Source organism: Triturus cristatus, chromosome 4_1, assembly GCF_964204655.1.
Source record: "Triturus cristatus chromosome 4_1, aTriCri1.1, whole genome shotgun sequence".
Taxonomy (NCBI): Eukaryota; Metazoa; Chordata; class Amphibia; order Caudata; family Salamandridae; genus Triturus; species Triturus cristatus.
This window is the reverse complement of record NC_140585.1, coordinates 464,014,637-464,041,458: the sequence shown is the minus strand read 5'-3', so window position 1 is coordinate 464,041,458 and position 26,822 is coordinate 464,014,637. Positions and strand designations below refer to the sequence as shown.

General features: G+C 46.6%; 2 protein-coding genes across 2 annotated transcripts in view; one reads left to right on the top strand and one right to left on the bottom strand.

The window, feature by feature from the left end:
- DERA (deoxyribose-phosphate aldolase) overlaps positions 1–9,265 on the bottom strand; it is a 315,473-nt gene extending 306,208 nt beyond the window's left edge. The window contains exon 1 of the mRNA XM_085652666.1: positions 9,130–9,265. Within this exon, the coding sequence (XP_085508792.1) occupies positions 9,130–9,160 (31 nt within the window). The 5' untranslated portion in view covers positions 9,161–9,265. The remainder of the gene's footprint in view (positions 1–9,129) is intronic.
- A 658-nt stretch (positions 9,266–9,923) lies between these two features.
- The window catches only part of STRAP (serine/threonine kinase receptor associated protein), a 143,616-nt gene continuing 126,717 nt past the window's right edge, over positions 9,924–26,822 (top strand). Inside the window, exon 1 of the mRNA XM_085652664.1 lies at positions 9,924–10,221. Coding sequence (XP_085508790.1) covers positions 10,110–10,221 — 112 coding nt within the window. The 5' untranslated portion in view covers positions 9,924–10,109. The remainder of the gene's footprint in view (positions 10,222–26,822) is intronic.

Below are 26,822 nucleotides of genomic sequence, written 5' to 3'. Positions count from 1 at the left end.
GAGTCAGGTCACATCTGGAGCAACCAGGAAAGTCCAACAGAAATCAAGATGACCCTCAGGAGGACCCACAGGCCAAATGACCAGGAGTCGCAAGGGGGCCTCGAGCAATATTGCAAAGTACCAGCCCACAGAGTACTTGGTGCGAGGAGGCCGGAGTGCTTTGGTGCAAATACTGCTCAGGGTCAGGAGTCCAATGCACAAGCTTGGGAATCGCCAACAAGCATATGCAACTGCAAATGGACGCGGTGCACAGGGGTTCGGGTTATGCAGTCCCCACGAGAGATACTGGCCTCAAACTTGCTGAGAGGGCAAATCAACTTCAGGGACCTTCATAACTCACCTCCTGTGTTGCTGAATTATTCAGAGTCCGCAGGAGCTCAGGAGCAGCAAACCAGTCAGTTGCATTAAGGTACCTGCAAATGCAGGCGAGTGACTCCCTTCACCCCAAGGGAGATTCTTCAGTTGTCCTTAGTGCACCACAGGTCCTGCACGGAGCCTGTATGGAGCAAGGGCACAGCCAAATCATCGGATGGAAACGGGGACAAAGTCGAGCCCAGTCAAGGTCCAGCGAAGTCCAGAGTGTCCAGACGGTCGAAGGTCAGTGGTTTCTTCTTGTAGAATCTTGTCCACATAAAACATAAAGTCTTACAGCCAGGTAAGCCCTTTCATACCCACTGGAGAGGGTTGGACCGATTCAGGGGACCCTTCGGGGATGGAGGGGCAGCAGGTCAGAGGGGAGGTTACTCCCATGTCCTTTGTCCAGTTTTGCGCCAGAGTAGGAGCCAATGGTTCCCAGAACTGGTTTGAACTGGACTATGCACAGGGACACCAAATGTGCCACAAGTGCAGACTTTCACGCACTCTCAGAGTGCATCCACTCAGCCCCAATACACTAAATCCTGTCTGGGAGGTGGTCACACCTCCCTGTGACAGGATGCCTATTCTGCTGCCTTCCTCTGCTCGAGCTTGGCTCAGCAGCAGGAGGGGAAAGAAATGTGGTCGGCAGCATCCATTTTGCGCTGTCCGGGTTGAGAAGGCTGGCATTGGACCCCACGAAGCTCGCTTCAGAAGGGTGGAATCATACCTCCACACCAGATACCGGTGTGGAGGTATGATTCCAAGGTGTTTGATACCAAACACAATATGTTTCTATGCAGCCGTTTTTCGAGATACCATTTACCGCGAGGTTATAATGCACCTCTACCTATATATCCGGCTGAGTCACAGACAACCCAGGAGAATGGTCTCCGAAGGCTGCAGAGAGGCTCTGCTCATGCAGGGGCACCCTTTCACCTAAAACCTAGCACCCTACCTTCAGGATTGATAAAGCCTGCTATAGGGCTGACTTATAAGGTTTAAGTGTAGTGAATAATAGATATAGTGAACCTATATCTAAAGTAAGTGGTGCAAGCACCAGCTTACACAGGTTGCAGTAGCAGACCTGTAGTTCCATTTTGCATGGCCGCTCATGGGTGGCATAATACATGCTTCAGCCCATAGGAGGCCTCTGGGGTACCTATGCCCTGGGTACATGGGTACCATATCCTAGGGACTTATAACGGTACCCCAGTATCTAATCTTGGGTGTACCAAAGTACATACATGACAATTTAGAGGAGAAAGCAGATAGAATGGTGTCCTGATTAGCAGTCAGACTAGTCAAAAACAGTGCAACATCAAGCAAAAAGTGTGGGTAATCATAAGAAGCAGATCCTACTTTCCTACAGGTCCTACAACCAACACCCATGCCTATCGAATAACAGATCACAGGTGGGGTGTCTCTTAACCCACAGACAAACATGCGTCCACGGAAAACTCAGATCTATCCCACAGATAGGTAGTCACACCACAAACAGAACTGAGGAGATTAGCCCCAATAAAACATATTTGGCCTAAGGCGTGTGTTGTAAACGGTATTTACATGAAGACAGTAATCAGTTCATTGTGTCCAAATTCATCTGTATTTATTCTTCCATAGGTTGTATGCAAGGAGCCCATCCTCTGACGACTTTCACCTCTGCGATCCAGTAACTGACTGGTGAAATAAACTGACCGATCAGTGCTTGGAACCGCAGAAAGTGGAATGTTCTTCAGAAGATGCATGATTACATCTGAGTATAGGATGCTATACAAAACAGCAATAAGCACATAGCAACTAGCGCGTGCAAGCATTTGCATTTAAATCAATACAACACATCTCCCTTCTTTTTATTAATTTTTTTAAAGAAAGAAAGAGAAGAAAATTATATAAATAATAACGCAATAACATGCAAACTTAAACAGAAAAGTCTTGCAGATAAACTTTTTGTAACACTTCCACTATTAAGGGCAACCGTAATATCACAGTCATCACAAGTGTTACCTTGGTTGACAGCAGAAACACCACTATTCACCCCAATATTATCCCGAATCGCAGGTAACTCAACTTCCAAAGGCAGACGACTGCTATATTCTGCTAATAGAGAAGAATTATTGCCCAGAATACCGATACATTAATTTCCCAAGTCCTTCGTGATATCAGCCGAGGACAGAAAAAACAAGTTATGAGTTTGCGGTTGTTGTAATTTGTTTCTCGCAATAGTACTTGGAAACTCACTTAACAAAACCAAATTCCTTATTGCCCATCAACGTCCATCTTCTAACAGAACAGATGAATGTGCAACCTGGACTACTTAAATAGGTTCATGAAAATTGAACTCAACCTTGGACCTTCTAGGTCTCATATCCTTTAACATGACCGAAGATCCTTCCTTCACAACTCCGATGCCCGTAATTTTTTTTTCTCACGATATGCAAACATTCTGGACTTTTGTTTCTAGTTTCTTAAAATCTACCACTTCCCCAAGCGTGCCAAGTGATATGGCCTTCAACCAGGTGGGACACAATCCTGTATTGGATAATCTGCCCTTCAACAAGGAAAACAGCGACATACCTGTGACACTATGAGGAGTAGTATGGTAAGCCCAGACTTTGTCTTGGACAAATTTAACAACATCTTTACCACACGTACTAGCCACTTGAATGCCTTTTTTTAACAGTTTATTAGCCTTCCGACAGCACCATTAGATTGAGGTGAGTACAAAGCTATATTATAGTGTTTGATACCTTTGTCCTTTAGAAAGGACTCCATAGCCTCAGACACCAGTTGTACCCAGTTATCCGTGACTAATTCGTCTGGATAACTTTCTAAAGCGAATACTTTGTCCAAACATTTAATAACATCTTGTGTTGATGTTTCTTGCACAAAATCATAATATAACCATTTTGAGTAATAGTCAATCAGCACTAATGGATATTTAGCGTCAAAAGGTAATGCCATAATAGGACCAGCTAAGTCCAGTGCCACTTTACACCACGGGACTTGAGGCAAGGGTGTGGTAATTAAAGGGGTGTCCTGTGTCTTCCAATGTTTGTAGGATAGAATGCATTTGTGGCAATTACTTACAAATGTATCAACATCACTGTCCATAGAAGGCCACCAGAAATAACATCATAATATTTTCTTGTGGATGCAGCTCCTAAGTGCCCTTTATGGCCCAACTCCATGACTTTAGTTCTTAAACATTTGGGAACCACAATCTTTTCTGCCCTCATAAGTATATCATTTTCTACTGTTAACTGATAAGCTAATTGGCAAAATACATACAAGTCACCCTTAAAATTCCTTAGAGAGGGCCAACCTCGTTGGACAAATGATTTGACTTCCATGAGAACAGTGTCATTATTGTATGCCGCATTCCATTCAGTTTCAGTGACTGTGCCATTGCACTTAAGTACAACATTAGTGCTAGCTACCACACATTCATTTCTGAACATGTCTCCCTCAGCTTCTTCTCCTTGTTCTATTATAGGTAGTCTAGATAAGCAATCTGCTCTAGAATTAGTGCTTCCTGGTATATATTTAACCTCAAAATGATATTCTTGCAATTTTGATAAAATTCTGATAAGCCTTGAAGACGCACATGATGTGCCCTTTTCACCTAATAAGTACATTAATTGTTTATGATCTGTACACAAGGTGAAAAATGTGCCCCAGAGGTAAATTCAGAATTTTTCTATTGGCCAGGCACAGGCAAGTGCCTCCCTCTCAATAGTACTATACTTCGTTTCAGTAGGAGATAACACCCTGGAAGCAAAAGCTACTGTAGCATCAGAAGTTCCTGTTTTTTGATATAACAAACCTCCTAAGCCTTCTGCACTGGTATCCACAGTAACAATACACTGTGACCACTAACATACGTTTTTAACACCGGGACATGGGATAGGATATTTTTGATTTCTTTGAAAACACTTTGTTCCATTGGACCCCAACAAAAATGTTCTTTCTTTCCCAACATCCTTTTAAGGGGTTCCATAAGGGTGGCATTGCCACAAACGAATCTAAAGTAATAATCACTTAGGTGCTTCATTTAGGGCCTTGACAAGATCTGCTTTGGGTTTAATGCCTTGTGCAGTGATGCAATGTCCTAAATACTCAACATTATCCGTTAAGAACTTGCATGTGTCCTTTGAAACAGTCATGCCATGTTTATACAAGATTCTTAGAACTTTGTCTAAAACGCTGTTGTGCTCTAAAACATCTTTAGCAAATATTAGGATGTTGTCCTGGAATGCCAAAACTACAGGTACGTCTTTGAATAACAAGAACGTCAATTTCTGAAAAAACGCTTGCCACCAATGCAAGACCGAACAGCAACCGTAAATACTTGAAAGCTCCAAAGGGAGTGATGAAAGTACAAAGAGATTGAGACTCTTTTTTAAGCAATTATTCAAATGTGGGTGCGCAGATCATAAAGTCCAATAGTCAGATAATGATGTAATTTTTTTTTCTTTATTCCAAATTTATAAAAGTCATCAGACATAGACACTCCAGCCAACGCCTTTCATTCCCATGCTGGGAACTTCATCAGGGGAATGGAAAATTGTGGCTTGAATATACCCGCACACATCAGCAAATTTCCGTGCTCAGTAGTCTCAGATAAGGTGGAGTCTCCCAAGGTAAATATGTGTCCTTATGTATGCCAGTGGAGAATTACGACTCGTTTAAACCCGCACACACCGGCACATTTTTTGCGTTCTGTATTGTCAACTAGGGTAGATTCTCCCCAGGTAAAAATGCGTCCTTATGTATGCCTTTTGAAACTTGGTGTGCACAAGAAGAGGGAGATACACTTGTTCGGCATCCAGGAATTATCTTGTCTGTGACTGCTGTGCTTCGCCCTAGTGCAATACACGGGACCGTGAAAAGTTAGAGACTATCACTTAAAAACATAATTTCAAAAGGCATACATAAAGACGCATATTTACCTTGGGAGAATCTACCCTAGTTGACAGTACGGAATGCAAAAATTTGCCGGTGTGTGCAGGTATATTCAAGCTGCAATTTTCTATTGCCCTGGTGAAGTTCCCAGCATGGGAATGAAACGTGTTGGCTGGAATGTCTGTCTGATGACTTTTATAAATTTGGAATAAAGAAAACATTTTTACATCAATATCTGACTATTGGACTTTATGATCTGCGCACCCCCATTTGACATTTGAATAAATCCTTGATCTGGAGCACAGTGACGTCACGCAACGGCTGGGGTTGGTTACGCGGCAAACTCATTAATTGGAACTGGCGTGAGGTGCGGAGCTAGTGGTCTGCCGTTGCACCATTGAACATCTTTTTTAGGCAATACCTGATGATATGCTGCCTTTAAATCAATGTTACTGAAAACTTTGGCCCTTCTAAAGTTGAAATTAACTCATTAATTTTGGGAAGTGGGTGACAATCAACTAAAATATTTTTGGTTAAGGAGGGTAAGTCAGCACACAAACAGATTTTTTCCATCCATCTTCTTGGCTTTTATGACTGTGCTGGAGCGGGTAGTACAAAATGTTGTATACCCCCCCCCATTCTGCATGTTTATATTAATCTGAATAATCAACTAATGGTAATCTTATCAATTTGTTTGCAGTGAAAGACTTATCAATTATATTAACAAAAGAATTACATGTGGGAATTGCACTTTGCATGGCTAAACTAATTGTAAACTAACATGTGTACGCATACTAATAATAGAAAAGTAGAATATTGCATGATATATGTTGCTTTTGTGATGTAATTGTAAATTGTGCATCATTGAGTGAGTATAAACGCTTTGGATGTTGCTATTCTGCTAGATAATTACTTACACATAAGGGTATTAGTGAGGGTTTATCATTTTATTAGCCATTTCCATGTTTTAATTACGTTTTTGTGTTTGTTTTGCTTAAGTTGACCATTTCGGCCTAATCCAAAATGGCTGAACGAGACGTTTAACTTGACTGCCGTTGAGACACGAGGTTCTGGGTGAAGTGCGCATGCGTCACCGCCAGCAACAATGGCCTAGTCCTGACCCCAGGAGCTGATGTTCTTATCAAGGACACTCTGGGAGCTTCGCCAACGACAATACAAAGGACTGTTTTAAAACCGGAACCAGCAAGTGCGATGACTTCATTTTGCGGACTATGTGAGAACTTTACCGGATGACCCCATGTCCACCAATGGGGATCGTTGAAACCCTAAATCTTGATACATTTTGACATTAATTTCATTATATAAGTAGGTAGGGAATAGGACTAAAAAACGCTCTTCTTAGACGAACTTTATTTCCTGACATTATGCTGACGGAGAGGACGGTGACACTGCTGGACAGACGTTATGCTGACGGAGAGGACGGTGACACTGCTGGACAGCTGTTATCCTGAATCTTTGAGAGACTGAATTGCGGCCTGACTTTGATGAATTTAAAGTTTTTCCACGACTTGACTGACTTAGAGGACGACTATTAGCCATATTAGATAAATATGATGTTCTGCGGGTTTGATGATGATTTCTAACAATTTGCAATTTTATTAGATAAACAATATTTGATAAATTGATAAATGTGTTGTGTCGATTATTTGAAGAAGAGAACTAGGATAAGAGTAGTGTATAGATAAATTAATGGATTCGCTAAACCACAAAACAACTAAATGATTCATCTCCTAATGAGGGGAATATCACAAGGTTGGAGTCAATGCATTTAGGGTTAGGTAAAGATATTCCTTTCATGTCAGCGTTTGGAAGCTTATTCCTCTAGGGAAGCAGATCAATGAAGTATGAGTGTTGGTGTTATGGGCCCCACCAATGAATGTTTTGAATGAATTTGCTATTGTGGTATTTGGTCTGTGACGAAGGGGGGGAATTTGATGTTCCACGCTGCAACAACTGCACTGACCCATTCAGCAGTATTTGGTGGTTCAATGATATTCTCAGAGCATAATTATTCTAAGTGTTGTCTTAAATCATTCCTGACAGACAGTGGAACATCTTAACTTTGTGCTTGCCTGGCATGGCACCTGGTTCAGTGCTCGGAACCGCAGAACTTGGAATGTCCTTCAGAAGATGCACGATTACATCTGAGTGCAGGATGCCATACATAACTGCAATAAGCACATAGCAACAAGTGCGTGCATTTAAATCAATACAACAGCGTGCCCTCCCAAAATACCACATAGTTAGATGCCACATGTAGTTAGGAACACTCAGTCAATCAGGACACTCTATGTACACCGAACAAGGTGATCATGCGCTCACTACAACAGACGTCTGGACACAAACACACTGGCCCACACTAGCTCTCCCCAAAGTCGAGCTACAACTGTGTCCCCCTTATAAGATGGCTGTACTTGTTAATTATGACTATGATGCTTTTCAAAGTGTGTTGAAGTGTTTTATTGTACCCACAAAATCTATATTTTTGCAGCCAAAACTTCTGTACTTTGCGGCTGTCTTCAGACACGCCTCTGATTATACTCTCCCAGCTGCTGCGTTTAATTAAACCAAACTTGTTCCTGTTTTGCTAAACGACTCTTCTCTTCTCATTTATTTAAGGTACATTCATGCTCGAGCAACAAACTTATGGTTTGTCTCAAGGACCTCGATAAGCTTGGGCACGGGCTGGCAAGAGGAGATGGGGAGCTCTGGAGACGGCGTAGAATCCCTCATGCTTGTCTGATCTGTACCAAGCCTAAAAAGAACAGTAGTGTTCTGCAACACAATGAAGCTAGTTTGAGGATTGGCCAGAAGTCAGTGGGCACTTGGCGGAGACAGGTCTAACACTGCCGGGGGTAGACAGGTCTGAATGGCAGCAGGGCCCCTACAGGAGGCTAGTGTGGGTAGTAGGCCCTGGGGGCGCAGAATCATGCAAAAATTAATTGGTTCATTGATGACAGCTACGTAGAGCTTATACATCCCTTTATTTAGGCTTCCAAATTTTAGTACTCAGCACTGTGTAAAGTGTAGATCCTGGGAGATGACAGACGGCCAGATCTGTGTCATACAATTTCAAATATATGTATGCTCAGTACTTATTCTTTATTAATTTTGTGGATTACCCATTGCTTAAACACGTCCTGCAAAGCCTGCACCCCCTGTCCGCCCTCTCAGAAATACCATAGGCTAGAGGCAGTGTACTGCTAAAATGGCGCTACTGTGCCTTACGGTTTGCAGGTCTGAATGGCTCAAGAATTGCCTGATGTCATGTGACGGCTGTCACTTTAGGACAAACACAAGCTTACTCGTGTGTGGGAGGTAGAACAGGCACATTTCCCGGCACGCAGTTAGGGAGCTTACATTTTAGGGGTATCAGCAGGTTTAAGAACTTTTTGCAGCTTCTTATTGCCCAAAATCGATACTTTCTGGTAGTTATGTCTTGACTTCATTGCTTGGTTTTCCACGTGAGAAAGTCTCATTCAAGTGTCACACGGTAGAATGCCACTCATAAGTACCTTGAAACCATTGAAATATTATACATAAGCATTCTAAAACCTTAGCAGGTATGCATGAGGGGTTGTACGCGAGCAGAGGTGGCGCTTGTTCAAACATAGACGTTACATCCCGGAGCGCACCACATGTATAGACCATGGCTTGATAGACACTTGTTGTCCTTCTGACGTGTGTCTATACCTGGCATCACTAAAACGACTATTCTGGAGCCTGAATTTTTCTTTGTGGAGATAATTCTTCTCTTCTTGCTGAAATGAAGCCTTTTTTTCTTTTGACAGTTTGATTCTTTGAGCATGCTATCAGACGAAGTACGATTTGAGGGCTGTCAATGCTTACCTAAAGGGATACCTGGGTTCCTGGCGGACATAGCTGCAGCTCTTCAATCTCTGGTCCGCACTGTGTACCAATGACAGACCTTGCTGTCACCGCTTCCTGGACGCCCCCTGCAAGATACGAACCGTAATACCAATGGGAAGCGTCGATGGCGGCCATGTTGGAAGGGCTTCCCTTTGCTGAAAATGTAACGCACATTAAAGCAACACAGTTATCCTCTAAAAAATACATATTTTCCAACAAACAAATAATGCAGTACTGTGGCACCCTTTTCTCCACTTCAAGATGCGATAACTTGCCGTCCGAGGGGTTGCTTCTTGGGCAATTCTTAAAAAGTTAGTTCGTTATTAAAAATAAAGGTCTCGTCTCGACGAGAGCCGCAATAAGCTTTTTCGTGTGTTCTGTCAGATCAACATACTGCAAAAAATGTTTTCAACCAAGTTCGTCCACGTTTGTGGTTTGTTGACAGAGGCACACTTCAGCTCTCCGCTCAAAAAAATCAGGCGAGAGAAAGGAGAAACTGCCATAGAAGCATGAGGTCTCGTGCCTCACGCTTCACGGCAGCAAAATGTAACCTTTCTCACCCAAAACAGTATCTACACGGTACGTTTCTGTGTGTTAAGGATTCAAAAGGGGCGATCATACTAAAATAAAAAAAACGGACTTTTAATGACATAAGAGATAAGAATTTGAATTGTTTCAAAATACACTTATACATTGATAAACTGTTGTACACCCAACATGGCCACCACCGTTGCGAAACAAATCTAAATTGACGCCTTCTACTCTTGCATGTCTTGCGTGATAGTGACACACTCCGCTCCTCCTATTGCTGCTGCCGCAGTGTATTCGTAACTGACGGCGCCTGACGCTCTGCACTTCCGGCTGCGTGCACCTTTCCTCGCCGGTGGTTGTGTTGTTCTGCCACTGTCTTCTTACCCGTCGCTTTCTGCGTTTCGCGCAGCCTACCGTCTACAGCAGTCATGGCAATGAGGCAGACTCCGCTCACCTGCTCCGGACACACGCGGCCCGTGGTGGACTTGGCATTCAGCAGGATCACCCCTTACGGATACTTCCTGATCAGCGCATGCAAGGGTGAGATCTACCGGCACAGACCTAATTGAAGCCCACAGTAATTGCTCACAAATACCTTTTCACGCCGCCTCGCTCAGAGCCTGTAGAGCTTTCTTGTCAGCAAGGCCTCATTTGGTTACTCTTTGTCTTTTGAATCGTGTTCACCTTTCTAAATACAAAAGGTCCCTTTGGAATTCCTTAGCGTGGCCCCGAACAGCACCGTCATACAATGGCTTGCGTTCTTTGATTTTAGTTGTATCACCTTCTCAAAAATGATTGTTCTCCCTCATTGTAGAGTAATCAGATCGACGATTATGTCATAGTGCAATACATCAGGCAGCCCCCTGTAGCATTTCCTTACAAATAACACCACACTGGAGTATGTAGTTAGTATCTTCTTTATTACCAACCCCTGCTTGGTATGGTGTTGACAGCAGCTCCCAGCAACATCTGCCTAACATTCCATACCCAACCATATATACAAGGAACTACAGAACACTTACCAAGATCTACCAGGCAATACATTCTACACATGGCTAATGGTACTTATGATACAATACATCTACTACACCCCCTCTATCTCAGTAAGACAGGGCCCGCATAGTACCCCCAAGACTTTATTACACTGTGACACTCAAGCACAGTGCTTCACTGAATACTGTCTTAGTCGTTCACAATACCTTAATACCTCTTACTGAAGCACCATATTTATTTATTTGGCCAGTATACGTTACAAACTGAAGAGCTTGTTTAACCCTCAATCCCTGAAGACTAAAGTGCGGTGGGGGAATGCACTGCTTTGGATATATGTTCTGAAAGACAGCAACTCCACACAGACTTTGAGCGCAAGGGCTAGACTTAAATAGGTTCATTTAGACCAGAACTCTAGTGGCATGTTAGGCGTATGCCGGGTTTGAGGTGTTTTTTCCACATGTTTGCATGGGCACTTAACACCTGAACCTTTTGTTCTCTAGCCATGTTTCTACTGTACACGTACTCGCACACAAACATTTGTACAACAGCAAACCTGTGCCAGTTGTCACACACTAATTGCCCCTTAAATGCAGGTATCTAAGGTTCAAGTCAACTTTTGTTAACACTTTCTAAAAATCACCCCCTTAACAGTATTCAAATAGACCATCTCACTATACCTGCTGACTTCAATAGGTGGCCATTATGAAAATGAGGTGACCCAGTGGTCATGGACCTGGGTTTTATATGGTACGAAAGACAATAGCCCTGGACCTTATTCAGTAAATGAAACACATCACAGCCTACAATAGTCATTGACAAATTATTTCCTGAGCTCATAACCTGTTGGTTCATAGTAATTAATACAGTCCATCAAAGTGTAACAACCAAGGAATATTTGATTTCCAACAGGTTTTATTCCATCATACTTAGCGTAACAGTATATTCCTTACTGTGTTTGACACAATTGGGAAAAGGAGGGAGAGGTTGCTCCAAGGGTACGTGCAAAAAGAGGGAGTGCTCTGGTGTGGGGAAGGTGAATAGAATTCAGACAGTGTGGTAAAAGAAATGGTTGAGCTTGTTCATTCGTTAGACTGATCACAACTTCTCAGTCTGTACCGGGCCACATTTTAAACATAAAAAACCAATTTACGTTTGATTCTGAAATACACAATTCAATTCTTGTGTGGCACGTTACAGTTGGGGACTCATGAGCCAGGCAGGGTGAATGTGGGCGTCGATGTTTCGACCCGTCTTGTGGCTCAAGGGTAGTTCTGGGCCTTGGCCTGCGGGTCTTCCTCAGGACGGTGGGGGGCAACCTGAGAGCAGGTGTGGTGTCTTTATCGCACACCTGATGGGATCAGGGTTGTGCACATGGTGTAGAATAGTTTGCTCATCAGCAGGTCCAGTTACAACTTGGCTTACCCGCTAGTCTTTGCTGGGGTTAGGGAATCCTCCAATTTAATTGGCACAGTGAGCGTCCCCATCTGCAAGAAAGGGGGGGGGGGGCTTGGTTAGGGCGTGTTAAAGCGCAAGACTAAACTTCTAAACCTATGAGAACAAGGCCAAGTAGCACTTACCCATTGTTGAAGGGGTAAAGTGCTCGCTTGGTTCCTACGCATTTAATGCTGGAGCTGAAATTAAGTTAAAAATCAGGGTTAGATCTGGAGGATTGCGGGGAGGATCAATAGTTGCAGTGTGATCCTGGGTTCTCTTACCTTTAGGTACAGTTATCCTGCGTCCGTGGTCCGCCCGGGAAACTGACAGCTGCCGGGTCTACCGCGAGGACGTTGTTAAATACGTCCGGTGAGCGTGATTATCACGATGGTTTGAGCAGTGGCTCAACATAGGTGGGTTGACCAGCTGAAAATAAAACACTGTCAACTTCAAATGACTCTACACTCATCAGTTACTGAATGGACCAATCAACTGGCATAGCAAAAGCCCCAGTGTAATGTTACAAAAAGTAGTCCATTCTTGGTAGTTTTCATATAGGTTTATTTGGTATTAAGTTGAATAATAGAAGAGCCCCCCCAGGAGCAGTCTGTATCTGCTCAGCTCATTCAGCAACTGCCTGAATCATACCAACATTCTAATCTTCAACATTCTAACATGCACATCCTGGCTGAGCAGTACACTACATCTTTACACTACACCCAGTCAACATTTTTTTTTCTATAAATTGCTTTCTCACTGTAATTGTCCCTATACTCTCAACTCCTTCACACCTCACAGTACGGCGATTCAGTCCTTGTTTTGTATTTGCACATCCCGCACATGCATACCTGTAACAAACTTCTCACCCCTTGCCCCAAAACAATGCCGCTGGCCATGGAAGAACATTTAAAATAGATGAATGAACCCACATCATTGAGTTCCTCCCACTTTTATTGAATTTGTATGCTAATCGCATCTCCTTAGCAATCTAGGTCTGGTTAACCATCTCATTTGCGGACACTGCCACCAGTACAAAATGCATATGTTTTGCCTATTACAAAAGCCACCACCAAATTGTAAGAAAATGCAACACCAATGCACTCACAAGTAACAGATCAGGCAATACAGAGCTTTATTGTGCAAAGTTAAGCCCATATACCTTCCTGCAGAAAGTAGTCTTCAGCCGAATTAACTTCATGCAAGAATATAGCATATAGAACCATGTGAGGCGAAAAGTAAAGCAATATATACATTTGGCGTAGTTCAGCCATTCGTCCCAGAAAACCAGCTCTTGAACTCCTTCAACTCTATTTCCGCCAACCAATCCTAATAATATTGTGGCGTGGAGGCACAAAAAATCCTACGCAGGCTTTGGTGAGTAGTAGAGACGTTTATTAGCGGGAAGAAGACCTACGACGGCTCCCATCTAGTCGAGGTCGGCAGTCAACTGACTTACCACAAGACTCTAGAACTGCATGAGGACTCGCAGCCAGGGTCATAATACAAAACAGAATAAATGAACAGTTTCAAACGTAAACCATGCACGAGGAGCACAAGCAGTGACAACATAAAAGTAAGCATACCACAAATATTCTCAGCTAGAAAAAAAGTTAATTTCTCAGTGTTGGAAACAGCCCACCCCCACTCCGCAGGGTGGTGGTGGACTCCTCGAACACACTGTGGTAGCTTGGCTCGAGTGGTCAGGAAACAGGCGCAGTGCTAAGCATACAATATACCCATACAATAACCATGCGTGCATCCGTTCCAAAAACGACTCTACACCGTAAAAATTATGAAAATATTCTTCTTTATCTTTTTCTCTTAGTTGCTGATTGGAAAAATAAATAGGTCAATCACAATATACAAGTTTCAATTAGTGCAGGTCAAATAAATATTGGCTGTTTGATGAAATAAATAGGGGTGATCATAAATAACGGGGCATAAATACAAGTGCAATATATACAGACAATTAAATACTTTGAGGCAATAAATACTGTATCAATAAATATTGTACACCAACAAGTCCTGTGGACCTATAAATATAGTGCCGCAATAAATAGGTAAAAACTCAATAAATACAGTATCCCCAATAAATAATTACAAGTATACAGCACCCCTCATATAATCAGATGACACTTCACTTCTTAAGGGCTGATTTGGCCCAGGCACAGCTTGTAGGGTTGTGGAAGGCTTGAGGGGGGAGGCTACTCCCTGGCTGGGACAAGGCTGAGGCCTAAACTGAGGTAGATCAAAGGGGGGAAATACCAATGCCCTGGCTTTCCTTCTCCACACAACCTCTCTAGGTTAGTCCCAGTTCACCCCAGGCACAGTCAGATGGGTTTCAGCACCTCCCTAGCCCCTTAGAGCAGTCTCTCAGGTCTCCACAGGGCCTTAGGCGCCCTCTACTCCACTTACTGCCCTTTTTCTGATGTTCCGACGCCGCTGGAGTCGTGTCGACGCCGTGAGGCGGTTCCGGTTCGGTCTCGGCGGCCTCGGCACAATGTCAGTTCTTTGACGACGCCGGTAGGCGGTTCCGGTCCGATGTCGGGGGCCTCGGTTCGATCTCGACCTCCGATTCGACGGCGTCGGGCAGTCTCCTCACGATGTCGACTTCGGGCGGCTCCGGTCCGATGGCGCTCTCGGCTCCGATGACGTCGGCCGGCCTGGCCTCGATGTCGACTTCCGGCGACTCCGGGGTGCGATCCTCACCCCCGACCTCCGGTGCTCCTCCTCACAGGTTCCGGGCGACTCCGTAGTGCGATCCTCACTCCCGACCTCCGGTGCTCCTCTACCTCGGTCTCCGACGACTCCGGAGGGCGGACTTCACTCCTCCGATGACGCCGCTCGCTCGACCTCGGTTCACTTCCTCCTCGACCTCTGGTATTCCTCACGACCTCCGTCGGCGCCCTCTCACGACCTCAGGCGGCTCCGGGTACGACGTCTGCTACTTCAGTCAGCGCCGCTTCTCCACCTCGGGCTCCAGGTCTTCAGGCTACTCGACGCCGGACTCCAGGGAAACCAGTTCTCAGGTCAGGATCTTGCTGCTTTCTGCTTCTAAGGCCTGTTCCTGCTGTCCAGGTCCTTAGGTTGAGTTTTTCTGTCTTCTTTCCACACAGGGCTATAGGCTGGGATCCATCAGTAGGGACAAGTATCAAGGGTGGGTTTATGGACCCCACTCCAGGCACAAGTTTCCACCCCTGCTGCTTCACTCCTTCCTCCTTCACTGTTGTGCTCCTCTCTCTTCACCAGTCAGGTGCCAACTGCCAGCTCCAACTGCCAACTGCCTCTCTTATCCTCCCAACATTCTAAACGGTTCCAACTGTCACAGAGTTCTGGAATCTCCTGGAATGTTCTGGAAGGTGCTGGTAGGTTCCAGTGGATGCTGGTGATGTCACAGGTGGCCACCATTTTGTGCTCCAGGCCCTCAGACAGAAGTTTCAGGGGTAGCTAAAATGGCTCCCTGAATCTGTAGCAACACGAAAAAGTCTGGTGGTTCCCAAAAAGGAAAAATTCAAACAGGGTTTGAGGCAAAAGTGGGACAAAATAAATAATGATGAGGAGGGACCACCCAAAGGGCCGACAGGTCTAACACGCGTCCCCCCCAGCTGAAAGTGGGGAGAGCTACCCAACCCCTTGGGAGTTCTCATCACCAAGGCGGAAATACCTTGAGAGACCGTCTGCATTGGCGTGGTCCACTCCAGGCCGATGTTCCACCTGAAAGTCCATCCCCTGTAGGGAAATAGACCACCTCAACAACTTGGGATTCTCCCCCTTCATTTGCATCAGCCAACGAAGGGGTCGGTGGTCGGTCTGAACCAGGAAGTGCGAGCCAAACAGGTATGGCCGCAACTTCTTCAGAGCCCATACCACTGCAAAGGCTTCACGCTCTATTGCACTCCACTTCTGTTCCCTGGGAAGTAGTCTTCTGGATAGGAAGACCACGGGTTGATCCAGACCCTCTTCGTTGAGTTGCGATAACACTGCCCCAATGCCATGTTCTGATGCATCTGTCTGGACAATGAACTTCTTGGAAAAGTCTGGGGCCCTTAAGACCGGGGCCTCGCACATGGCTTTCTTCAATTTCTCAAAGGCTTGCTGACAAGCCTCCGTCCAGACTACCCGTCGAGGTTGTTTCTTGGACGTGAGCTCCGTGAGAGGGGCTACGATGGTACCGTACCCCTTCACGAAGCGGCGATAGTATCCCGTGAGGCCCAAAAATGCTCGGACCTCAGTCTGAGTCTTGGGGGGATCCCAGGCCATGATGGCCTCGATCTTCGCCTGGAGGGGCTGCACCGTTCCCCTACCCACCAAGTGTCCAAGGTACACTACCGACCCCTGCCCGATCTGGCACTTGCTGGCCTTGATCGTCAATCCAGCTTGTCTCAGGGCCTGGAGAACAGCTTGCAGGTGACGCAAGTGATCCTCCCAGCTGTTACTGAAGACGGCTATGTCATCCAGATAAGCAGCAGAGAAACTCTCCATTCCGGTGAGGATCTGGTTTACCAGGCGCTGAAACGTGGCAGGTGCGTTCTTGAGCCCAAAGGGCATCACACAGAACTGGTAGTGGCCATTGGGCGTGGAGAAGGCTGACCTTTCCCTTGCTCCATCAGTCAAAGAGATCTGCCAGTACCCCGAAGTAAGGTCAAAGGTACTTAGATATTGGGCAGCTCCCAGCCGGTCAATTAATTCATCCGCCCTAGGGATCGGATGAGCATCAGTTTTTGTCACTGAATTCAGTCCCCGGTAGTCCACACAGAACCTCAGTTCTGGTTGGGCACCCGGTGGTGCAGCTTTTGGTACTAACACCACCGGACTGGACCAGGGGCTGCTAGAAGGTTCAATCACTCCTAGCTCCAGCATCTTAGTGACCTCACTATGAATGCTGGCCTTCACCTTGTCTGACATCCGGTAGATCTTGGACTTCACAGGTGGGCTGTCTCCTGTGTCCACGTCATGGACGCACAGGTGAGTCCTACCCGGGACAAGGGAGAACAACGAAGAGTACTGCCCCAGGACCTGGCGACAGTCCTCCTGCTGTTCAGGAGTTAGAGATGGGGAGAGAATCACTCCCTCCACCGACCCATCCTTTTCCTGAGACGCAAACAGATCAGGGAGAGGCTCGCTTTCCACGTCCTCTCCTCCGTCAGTCACCATCATCAAGATGACTTCGGGCCTCTCGTGGTGGGGTTTGAGGCGGTTGGCATGCAGCACCCGCAGGGGCTGACGAGGGGTCTTCAGGTCCACCAAGTAGGTAGCCTTACCCTTCTTCTCCAACACCTCAAAGGGTCCTGACCAGCGATCCTGGAGGGCACTAAGCTCTCCTGGTTCGATCACCCACACCTTCTGGCCAGGCTCCAACTCCACCGGGTGAGCGTTGTGGTCATACCACGCCTTCATTACTGCTTGGCTGGCTTCCAAGTTGTCAGAAGCTTGCTTCCACAACTTAGCCATTTGGCTCCGGAAGGCCAGCATGTAGCTCACCACATCCTGGGGGAGCTTTCTGGGAGTTCTTTCCCATCCGTCTCTCACCAGGTTAAGAGGTCCACGTACAGGGTGCCCATACAGAAGCTCGAAGGGGCTGAAGCCCACTCCCTTCTGTGGCACTTCCCTGTAGGAAAAAAGTAAACAGGGTAGGAGGACGTCCCATTTCCTCCGCAGGCTTTCAGGCAGACTTCTGATCATGCCTTTTAAGGTTTTGTTAAACCTTTCCACCAGACCATTGGTCTGGGGGTGGTAAGGAGTTGTGAACCGGTAGGTCACTCCACACTCCTTCCACATTGCCCGCATATATGCTGACATGAAGTTGGTCCCCCTGTCGGACACAACTTCCTTGGGAAAACCCACTCGGGTAAAGATTCCCATCAGGGCCCTAGCCACAACAGGTGCTGTTATGGTCCTCAGAGGTATTGCCTCTGGGTACCGTGTGGCATGATCCACCAGAACCAGGATAAACCTGTGACCAGCTGATGTTGGCGGATCTAATGGACCCACAATGTCGATGCCCACCCTTTCAAAGGGGGTGCTAACGACAGGAAGTGGTTCCAGGGGAGCTTTCAGCTTCACCCCTGTTTTCCCACTGGCTTGGCAAGACACACATGTCCGGCAGTAGGTATCGGACGACACTTTCATCTGAGGCCAATAAAAGTGTGGGACAAGACGGGCGAAGGTCTTGTCTTGCCCCAGGTGTCCGGCCAATGGTATCTCATGAGCCAACTCTAAAAGGAAGGCTCGATAACGTTGAGGGACTACCAAGGCTCGTGACGATCCATGTAGGGGTGCCTTGGGTTCACTGTAGAGGAGGCCATCCTCCCAGTAAACACTGTAGTTCCCTTCAACGTTCCCTGCTGCCTGGGCTTCGGCCTGTCGCCTCAGCCCCTCAAGGGTAGGGCACTCCCTCTGGCCCTGGCAGAATTCCTCCCTGGACGGGCCTCCCTCCACGTGCCACCCGGCCGGGATGGGTAGGTCCTCCAGGTTGGTAACGTCCCCCTCCGCAGACTCCTGGTCCACCACCTCCGGTGGCCTATCCGTCCTACGGGGTGGAGACGCCGAGGCAGGCTCCTCCTGTCCTCGGTTCTTCCCTTGACTGGCAGCTGGCTGGGCCTTTGTTCCAGGCTCCAGCCGGAATGAACTCCCTCTTCGGGTAGTCTCGGACCTTGTGCTGACACAGGCCCAGTCAGGTGTACCCAGCATCTCGGTGTGAGTCCGGTATTCCACCTCCTTCCAAGCGTTGTGCTCCATGTCATTGCCCAGCAGACAATCGACTGGCACGGCAGGGCTTACGGCAACTCGAAGTGAACCTGCAACCCCCCCCCATTCAAAGGGAACCTCGGCCACTGGATAGTGACCTGTTCTGCCGTCAGCCATCGCGGCTGGGTGGAGTACATCGGGAATTACCTGCTCTGGAGACACCAGTTGGCTACGCACCATAGTCATACTGGCTCCTGTGTCTCTCAGAGCCTCCCCTCTTTGGCCGTTGATGGTGATCCACTGCCCATACTTTGCAGTATTTGCGGGCACCTGGATCTTAGGAACCATCTCCCGTTCTCCCAGGGACACTAAAGTGACACCCGCCCACTCCCTTCCCTTAGTTAAGGGCATCTCCTCCCCGAGCACTACACTAGCTACTCCGGGGGGCTTTCCTCCAGTGGGAGGGGGTGATCGTTTCTGACACTTCGGATCTCCTTTATAGTGTCCAACGCCACCGCACTCGTAGCAATGGACAACCCTTGGCTGCTGACTCTGGCCAGGATTAGGGTTTCTGGGTGGGTTAGCCTTAGAGGTGAATCCTGTTCCCTTCCCTTGGAAGTTATTTTGGGGGCCTTTGGAGAACTCCTTTTTCTTTTCCCCTCCCTCTTTCTTCTGGGGGGCGCCCTGTCCGGCCTTTTGAGTATCCCCTCCAGTCCCCCTTGTGGACACCCGGGTACTAGCCCAAATGTCCGCCTCCTCAGCAAGCTTCCGGGGACTGGTCAGCTTGCTATCCACCAGGTGTTGCCGCAGTTCAGGGAAACATTTCTCGAGTAGGTGTTCCTTCAATACTAGGTCAAACAGCTCCTCGTAGTTCCTTACTTCACTGCCCTGAATCCAACCTTCCAGTGCCTTCTTTGCATAGTCCAGGAAGTCCACCCAATTCTGTGTGCCCAGTTTGTGACTACCCCTGAACTTCTGTCTGTACTTTTCCGGAGTTAGTCCAAACTTCCTGATGAGCGCCAGTTTCATGGTGGGGTAGTGGGTTTGCTCTTCCTCTTCGAGGGCCAATAAAGCATCCCTACCAGCTGGAGGCATGTATTTGTACAATCCCCCCCCCCCAATACTTCACTGGAACCCCATGGGCCCTCAATGAGACCTCATAGGCTGCGAGCCACTTGGCGATGTCGTCACCCGCCCCATAGCTCGCTACAATGTCCTTTGGCAGGTAAGGTTTGGATTCCCTGGTGGACTCTTGGATTTGGCTGCCACCATTGGGAACAGGTTGTGCCCCGATTCGCAAAATCTGAAGATCTATTTCTTTCAGGCGCAATTCATGGGCCATCCTCTGCTCCTCTTTCTCCTTTTCCAGCCTTGCTAAGTCCCATGTGAGCTGTCTCTTCTCTCTCCGGTCTGCTAACTCCACTTCGGATAAGCCCCCACTAGAGACAGTGCTGCCCTTCCTAGAAAGTGTCCTGGGCCCTGCGGACAGGTTCCCCACCTCAGGTTGGTACATCTCAGCCCCCTCGGGGTCAGGCTCTCCATCCCTGTCTTCTTCCTCAGCCTTGCTTTCCCTGCGTGCCTCCCCCCAAGCCCTTAAGCTGGTTTGGAGTGCACCCTTCTTTGCTCCTGGGGGACAGTACACCCCCTCTCGCTGGCAAAACTCCCTGAGTTGGGCCACAGTGTACGTGTCTAGATTTTCAAGAACAAACTCCATCTTGCCCACTCAGGTTAGAGGACAGGTTTTGTGTAGTAACAATGCAGGGGGGTACCTTTAGTAATACCTCCTCCCACCACCAGAGTAAATTTGGAAAAAACAAAAACCCACAATTAGGAAGGCCGCTGTGAGAAAACTCCCGGTGTAGGCCTATGGACTACCCACAGTTATTGTTGAGTATATGTAGGCACAGCTCTATCCCACCACTGAACACCAATTTATGTTGGAAACAGCCCACCCCCACTCCGCAGGGTGGTGGTGGACTCCTCGAACACACTGTGGTAGCTTGGCTCGAGTGGTCAGGAAACAGGCGCAGTGCTAAGCATACAATATACCCATACAATAACCATGCGTGCATCCGTTCCAAAAACGACTCTACACCGTAAAAATTATGAAAATATTCTTCTTTATCTTTTTCTCTTAGTTGCTGATTGGAAAAATAAATAGGTCAATCACAATATACAAGTTTCAATTAGTGCAGGTCAAATAAATATTGGCTGTTTGATGAAATAAATAGGGGTGATCATAAATAACGGGGCATAAATACAAGTGCAATATATACAGACAATTAAATACTTTGAGGCAATAAATACTGTATCAATAAATATTGTACACCAACAAGTCCTGTGGACCTATAAATATAGTGCCGCAATAAATAGGTAAAAACTCAATAAATACAGTATCCCCAATAAATAATTACAAGTATACAGCACCCCTCATATAATCAGATGACACTTCACTTCTTAAGGGCTGATTTGGCCCAGGCACAGCTTGTAGGGTTGTGGAAGGCTTGAGGGGGGAGGCTACTCCCTGGCTGGGACAAGGCTGAGGCCTAAACTGAGGTAGATCAAAGGGGGGAAATACCAATGCCCTGGCTTTCCTTCTCCACACAACCTCTCTAGGTTAGTCCCAGTTCACCCCAGGCACAGTCAGATGGGTTTCAGCACCTCCCTAGCCCCTTAGAGCAGTCTCTCAGGTCTCCACAGGGCCTTAGGCGCCCTCTACTCCACTTACTGCCCTTTTTCTGATGTTCCGACGCCGCTGGAGTCGTGTCGACGCCGTGAGGCGGTTCCGGTTCGGTCTCGGCGGCCTCGGCACAATGTCAGTTCTTTGACGACGCCGGTAGGCGGCTCCGGTCCGATGTCGGGGGCCTCGGTTCGATCTCGACCTCCGATTCGACGGCGTCGGGCAGTCTCCTCACGATGTCGACTTCGGGCGGCTCCGGTCCGATGGCGCTCTCGGCTCCGATGACGTCGGCCGGCCTGGCCTCGATGTCGACTTCCGGCGACTCCGGGGTGCGATCCTCACCCCCGACCTCCGGTGCTCCTCCTCACAGGTTCCGGGCGACTCCGGAGTGCGATCCTCACTCCCGACCTCCGGTGCTCCTCTACCTCGGTCTCCGACGACTCCGGAGGGCGGACTTCACTCCTCCGATGACGCCGCTCGCTCGACCTCGGTTCACTTCCTCCTCGACCTCTGGTATTCCTCACGACCTCCGTCGGCGCCCTCTCACGACCTCAGGCGGCTCCGGGTACGACGTCTGCTACTTCAGTCAGCGCCGCTTCTCCACCTCGGGCTCCAGGTCTTCAGGCTACTCGACGCCGGACTCCAGGGAAACCAGTTCTCAGGTCAGGATCTTGCTGCTTTCTGCTTCTAAGGCCTGTTCCTGCTGTCCAGGTCCTTAGGTTGAGTTTTTCTGTCTTCTTTCCACACAGGGCTATAGGCTGGGATCCATCAGTAGGGACAAGTATCAAGGGTGGGTTTATGGACCCCACTCCAGGCACAAGTTTCCACCCCTGCTGCTTCACTCCTTCCTCCTTCACTGTTGTGCTCCTCTCTCTTCACCAGTCAGGTGCCAACTGCCAGCTCCAACTGCCAACTGCCTCTCTTATCCTCCCAACATTCTAAACGGTCTCCAACTGTCAGAGTTCTGGAATCTCCTGGAATGTTCTGGAAGGTGCTGGTAGGTTCCAGTGGATGCTGGTGATGTCACAGGTGGCCACCATTTTGTGCTCCAGGCCCTCAGACAGAAGTTTCAGGGGTAGCTAAAATGGCTCCCTGAATCTGTAGCAACACGAAAAAGTCTGGTGGTTCCCAAAAAGGAAAAATTCAAACAGGGTTTGAGGCAAAAGTGGGACAAAATAAATAATGATGAGGAGGGACCACCCAAAGGGCCGACAGGTCTAACACTCAGTCACTAGTTCTGCTTTTTTCCTTATAAGCTACTTTTCACATCACACCTACCCACCTCCCCAACACATACTCTCCAAGCTGTTTACCTATTTGAAAAAACAATGTGCCATACAAATGAGAGCTATGTACATCGAGTTCGTACTCCAGAAACGTGTCCAAAACAGATGACCCTGACAGCGGTCATCCTGTCACAACAGCCCCCAATGGAAAGATTCTCTATCTTAATGTTCCCCAGAAATCCACAGTGTAGTCGCCAGGACACTGTACCACCTTCATTATGGCAGTGCCCTCTGCTTACGGCTAACCATTCTTAAGGTGCAAGCTTCAGCATGTACAAAACCCTTCAACCAACTGATCTGTCTTGGTCCAAGAGCCTATATTAGCACATCTTCTTGCAGTCAATTAACTCCCTTAATCTTCAGGATTGGATTCAAGGGATCGTGCATATCACACAGTGTTGTCTGTAAAAGGTTGCTAGAGTTCATGCAAACCATGCTGAGAAGACTGTTGACTAAACAATTCCTCCGGGTGTTTTAGCTAATCTCCATCACTGTCCAATATTTAAAGGCAATCAACAAGGTGGAACTGTCTTCACAAAAAAAAAAAACGAAATCTGGCAACATACATTGACTCAAACACTTTTTTCTAAACTCCTTTAAACCACTTACTTAAACTATATATCAACCACTCATTGATGACACTAGATCAATGAATCCACCTATACAAGATCCACATGACCAATTGTTCCAGCTGAGATAAGAATCCTACTCTGCACAATGCCAGACATTACTGCTAGTTAAAATAGGCTGACCAAATCAACTCTGAAATAATTTTTCGTACTAGCCCAGTTCCAAATGGTTGTGTTTGTGGGTTTATTTCTACTTGTATTCTGTTGCATTAATGTGGTTGTGTTAAGTGTGAGCATGTTGTAGGTGGTTTGATGTCCTATTTCTGCGTTATCCTGAATATTCACAAAGGAACCCTTCCAGACCAATAGTGTCTGCATTAGATAAGTCACTAAACCCCATCACAAAGTAGTGATTTATTTATTTATTTTTCCTTCAGACATGAGATGCTGAAAATGTCATCGCATCTACAGGATACCAAGGATATTTTAAATATGTTCATGGAGCTTGCTTTTGAGCGTTCCAGTGAGACAGTAACCCTACATCAAGGAGACCTTTGTACTAACATTTGTGAGGAGGTTACTCTGTGGTAGGAATAGCCTCACACATTTAGACTAACAGTACCAGCCCACCATCTCACTGGTCATGTCCCTGGCAGCAATAGGGTTCTCCAGGTTGAACAAAACATTTATAGATGGGGCTTAAGCCCCCCTTCGTATAGTGGCCTGTTTATATGGCCAAGGCTTTAAAATGTATCATATCTATACCACTGCCAAAAAAATATATATAATATCTCCTACTGGCGTTCGCCAGTAGGCAGTTATAGTTAGGATCTATTCTCTATAGGAAATCCGCAACATTCTATTTAGAATAACTTTGGCGCCGATTGACGAATCTTCGTGGAATTTTCAAAACTCGTGGCCCGCTCCGGTCCGCTCCTATCCTGAAAGTCTCGGGGTGATTCGTCAAGCGGGGGCCGAGGGGAAAAAAGGGGGTTCCCAAAACGTGTTTTCCCCATGCAATTTTCCATAGGGACCTTTAGTCACAGCTACAGCCCGAACTGCTGAACGGAATTACACCAAATTTGGTAGAAAGGTAGACCTTGGTTCAGAGTCGTGCCTTTTGCTTAAATGGTGTAAATCCGTTCAGTAGTTCCTGAGAAAATCAAAAGTAAAATCGCATATATATCTGGGCGGAGCCTAACCACACATCTCATCGTGAGATCTGATTGGCTGTCAGCACTTCATCCAAGAAGTGTTTGCAGCCATCTTGGGACCAATATACATGATAGCACCTCATTAAAAAGCATTGCAGTTAATAGAAGGTTTTAAGACTTTAGTTACATTAGAAATCATTTGTTAATGGTACCATACACATTTTAGGAATTGTGGTATGTTCTAAGGTGATTTTACCCTGTGAAAAAGCCTTCTGCTGGGATATCATGAATCATGTTTGAGAGAACTATTTTCTCATGCTTTTCCCACAGAGGTTTGGAAGGTGATCTATAAGTTAAACTGAGAGCATATTTTCTGTAAATTCACATTATCTTTCTCAGTCATGTGAGATTGAAGTCTGCCATTCTCAGTAAAACATGTACATCCAACAAGGGCAGAGACTGTCAGTTGATTCCTTTGTGTTACACTGCAGCTTCCCAGAGTGTTCCAAAGAACAACTAGAGCGCTAACAGTCCTACTTATGATAAACGTATGGCCCACCTGAAGCTATCTTGATTGGAATAAAGTGGTAACTCTTACAACATTTAATTTAAAAAGGAACAACATGAGGGGGTTCATTTTGCCATCGAAAGTATGATTAGTGCTGCAGTACGAAAAATTAGGGCACATTTTGAGTGACTTCTCAAATCCTCTTCTATTTCATACAAAAATTCTGACATGCAGACTGAAACATGCACTTTGAATACCAGCAGCAGACTTCCCTGGTGAGCAGTAGCTTTACTACAGTGATCTAATGAGCAACTAGAGTGCTAACATTCTGATTTTAGGGCAAATGTGTGACACATCTGAATGCCTTCTTGATGGAACCAAAGTAAACCAGCATTGAAAATGCAATAGGTCTCGCCCTCGTTTAAGTTAAAGCAATTCTGTTTGTAATTAGGTGGCTGTTTAGCTTTGCTTTTATTAGTGTTTTTCAAACTTTCATGTACATAACATGCATATATGTATGCATTTATATTTGTATTAATATAGATATGCAGAATATATCACTGAAAAAACCATAGGTTTCACACACGTTATAGTTAGGAATTATCATTTACAAAACCTTGCAAATTTACTTAAAAAACCATAGGTTTCACACATGTTATAGTTAGCTGTACATTTCACTCGTAAAAAACCAATGAAATTCCACGTTATAGTTAGATCAGGTAACTATAACTTGCGCGCCCACAATAAACTGCTGATGACGTCACATATTACATCACTCATGACATGGTCAGTGACATCACTCATGACATCAATGATGACATCTGAAATTACACATTGTGGATTGCGGTCGCGCAAGTTATAGTTACCTGATCTAACTATAACGTGGAATTTCATTGGTTTTTTACGAGTGAAATGTACAGCTAACTATAACATGTGAAACCTATGTTTTTTTTTTGTTTTTTTTTTAAATTTTATTGCACATAAAAACTCAATACAAACATGGGCCTACAACCACCAGGGCCGGCCGCTAATATATACATGTTCGACATCATCAAGGAAGAAATAGGCCCCCTGGGGCTCAGCCGAATTAATAAATTACCGAGTGCACCTCAGAGGTTGTCAGGATACATAACTTTTAGAAATACAAACATAAAAAGAAAAACAAAAGAACACCAAAAAGCAAGGCGGAAACCATCGAAAAAAGGGCGTCTAACCACGGCTGGGGGGATCACACAGTACCTACTCCACCCTCGGGTGGTCAATGAGGATGATCAAGGGGGGAGGTGGGGGCGACGGGAGAGCCACAACCGTCTACAGGTGAAATGCAATAGTCCGGGAACCTCAGGAGCAGGGGGACAAGGCAGCATCAGATGTGTCCACGAGGGGGGGTGTGCAGATGTTCCCTCGGTACGCGTTCCACTGGCCCCAAATTCTACCCCACGCCCCCGGCTTACCCCGAGCCACATACACAGTCTTCTCTCTGCACATGCACCAATCCATGTTCTCCTTCCATACTGACACGGTGGGAGGCCACCGGGAACCCCAAAGCTGTGCAATGTCCCTCTTAGCAACCATGTTCCCAAGGGCCGCCCACCGAGTCTGAGCCGCATTATAGTCATTAGGCTCCCACACGCTCAGCAAACATCGGCGAACCTCAGGCAACAGAGCGACCCCAGTGACACATTCCATGACAGCATGCACCCGGCGCCAATACTCCGCCACCTCACCGCACTCCCAAAAAACATGGAGAAAAGTGGTGCTGAGCCCACAGCCGCGCCTACAGAGCCCGTCTTCAGAAAAACCCATCAGAACTAAACGAGGGCCCGTCAC